Source organism: Frankliniella occidentalis, unplaced genomic scaffold (assembly GCF_000697945.3).
Source record: "Frankliniella occidentalis isolate FOCC.00 unplaced genomic scaffold, Focc_3.1 Scaffold47, whole genome shotgun sequence".
Taxonomy (NCBI): domain Eukaryota; kingdom Metazoa; phylum Arthropoda; class Insecta; order Thysanoptera; family Thripidae; genus Frankliniella; species Frankliniella occidentalis.
Window position 1 is genome coordinate 195,533 of NW_026267177.1, and position 2,814 is coordinate 198,346.

General features: G+C 59.6%; 1 protein-coding gene across 2 annotated transcripts in view; it reads left to right on the forward strand.

Annotated features, from left to right (window-relative positions):
- LOC113205440 (myosin-I heavy chain) overlaps positions 1 to 2,814 on the forward strand; it is a 50,485-nt gene that overhangs the window by 13,727 nt on the left and 33,944 nt on the right. For both annotated transcript variants that reach the window (XM_052267184.1, XM_052267185.1), the window contains exon 2: positions 1,299 to 1,405. In XM_052267184.1, coding sequence (XP_052123144.1) covers positions 1,299 to 1,405 — 107 coding nt within the window. The remainder of the gene's footprint in view (positions 1 to 1,298; positions 1,406 to 2,814) is intronic.

Here is a 2,814-nt window from a genome sequence, read left to right on the forward strand (position 1 = left end):
GGGAGGTTGTTGCGCTGACCTGGTTCCCCGCCTGGTCGACCTCTTATCTGCACCCGTCGAACCGCTGTCGATCGCGTCCGGAGATCAACGTCGGTTAATTAATGCAATTATGATGCATTCGCGATGGCGCGACACCCCGCGGCCCCGGCCCGGCCCGGCGCGCTGGTCAGGCCGAGCCCGAGCACTTGACCGGCTGGCCGTTGGCCGTGCGTGCTCAGCGCGCGCAGCGTGCGTGCCGAGGACCTCGTGGGAATGTGCTCCCGCGCCTCTTTAGTACGCAGATGGGGCCTGCTCGGCCGGCAGCGCCAGCCAGGTCGGTCGGCGATCGAAAGTGGCATCATGATGCGGCTCTGGCACTGGCTCAAGTCCTCGGCGCAGGGCTCACAGGGGGCTCTCCGCAGCGCGCAGGGCGAGGCGCAGGGAGCCACAACTGACCTTATGGAGATCGGCCGGCCACACCCCGCTCCGCCGCGCAACGCCGCGCCGCGCCCAGGCCAATGGAGTACCCGCTTCCGGCCGTCGGGTGGTCTCGGCATGCCTGCAAGTTTAGCGACCTGGTCTGGTGCCGTGCCCGGGCGTGGATCCCTGGATCCCGCAGCGATACACCTTCGGGCGTCAAGGGCGTCGTCCCACGCACACAGAACCTGCTCCAACTCTCCTTCTCTCTCGCTCCACAGCTGCATTCGCTTTAGCCCGGCTCTCTCGCGCTCTCTTCCGCGCTCTTCTCTCGTGTGAAACTGAGCGTGTTCTGTGCTCTACTCGTTGGCTCCTTCCATGAATCAGCCGCACCAGGACACTGCCGACCAGTTCCAGGAGATAAGAGCCCCTTAGGTAACAACGAGTCCTGGGGACGGGCGCGGGGCGCGGCGTTGCAAGGAGGGGCGGGCGCGGGCGCCAGGGCAGAGAGGTTGGCGCAAAAGGCTGTGGACGTCCAATTTCGCTCTGGCTTTTCAGTCTTGTTGACGCTGTCGCTGCGCTGGTGGTGCTCGCCGCAGACAGATGCAACCCCCAAGGGGCGTGGCGGTGCGGTGGGGTGTGCCGGCGCCCACCCACAGGCTGTCGCAGTGAGGGGCGGGGGGCTTTGGTGGGCTGGCTGAGGCAGAAGCCCAGCGACAAAAGCGTCCGCAATCCACTATAAAACTTTGTGCAGCGCTGCTGGCTGCTGAATTGACCGCGCTCCTCTCGCCTGACGAAGGCCAAGGCCCGCGGCGCACAAGTGACACTATATGGCCGCCAGCTGCACATGTGTAACGAGTGGGAGCCGATGTTTGACCGACTGTCGTTTCTCTCTGTTTCAGGCTGCAGGCCGGATGCCGGCGTGCCGGACATGACTGTCATCTCGGACATCGACGAGAACGGCATCAACCGGAACCTGCAGGTCCGCTACGGGCGCGACCAGATATACGTATCCTTTTGGTGCTTTGCTCTGACCCCCCGACGGGGTCCGCCCGCCGGTCCCCACCAGTTAACTGCAGGGACGCGCTTCGTCAACTCGTTTGGCCCGCTGGTCAGCCCGGCCCATTGGAGTGGAGCTGAATGGTTTAAATGGCCGCCTACAAAACAGTTTACTTACAGTAATTACCATGCGATTCTTTTATTCAGCCGCACTCTCCGCGCTTAGTTTCATGTCTCGTGCTCTTGTAGCGAGAGTGCCGACCCGCTTTCTGGGTCATTTTTGGGATCGGCAAGAGGAGGTTGTCGTTTCTAAATCACTGTCCACTCACATTCCAGTTATATCGCAGACCTTAAAATCTGGATTTTTGAATGAATTTTATTTCTTTCATACCGCAATCGATGCATTTCCCCCCCTCCAGTCAAATTGTTTCATCTTCACAGTGTACAGTATACTCGTTTCGCACGCGATTTCCCGCACTCGGCAGCAGTCTTCAGGTTTATTACGGAAGTGGCACCTCTCTCCCCTTCCACCCATGTAAGGCCCAAACAACACAAACACCTCCCGAAAACACATGTAGAGAAGAAGTGATCGAGCGGAGGGTCGTCAGAGTCGTTCGAGTCCTGTCTGTCTGCGCCGCCGCCTTAATCTCCCCCTTCGGCAAACAGATCGGATCGGAAGTGCATCTATGTCCCGGAGCGAACGAACCCTTTGCTTTGAGATAAAGCCAAGCAGAAGCCGTGCAGAGGTGGGGCCCTGCCCCGGCCACGCCGCCGAGCTACGCGTCCCTATCTCGCCACGCTACGCTACGCCACCCACCCTACCCTACGCCTCGCCTCGCCTCGCCACGCCCACTGCGACTTGCGACCGCGACATTTTTATCCTCATATAGAACTTCCGGCCCACTTTCCCGGGTGCAGTATCGGCATCAGCTGCTGTTTTCTGCACTCGTTCCCCGACGCCTCGACGCCCCGCGGCCCGCTTTTGCCCCCCTTTTGTAGTCTGTGCCGTTATGGTAGTAGTTAGGGAGACAAACAAACTAAACTTGTGGCGTTTTCAGGGAAGGGGTTTGGGAAGTGGGGAGGGAAGGGAGAGGGGGGCTGCAGGTGCGCTTACGGGAGGGGTAAACAGCGGAGTCGAGTTGAGGTTGAGGGGTGGAGGCCATTGATCTCTCTCTCCCCCCTCCGCCGCATCTGCAATGGGACTGGGGACTCTGCCGGCCATCCCCCTCCAAGGGGGAGCGAGCTGCGAAAAGTTAGCCCGCAAAAATCATCCCGCACGCTAAACATTGGCTTAATCGATAGTTCAGTGATTGTTCAGGATTGTTCAACCTTTGGTTTTGATTGTTTCACCAAGGTTCTCTTTTTTTAAAACGATCTCTGTTGCGGGCTAACTTCACGATGTGCAAAAATCGCCAATTC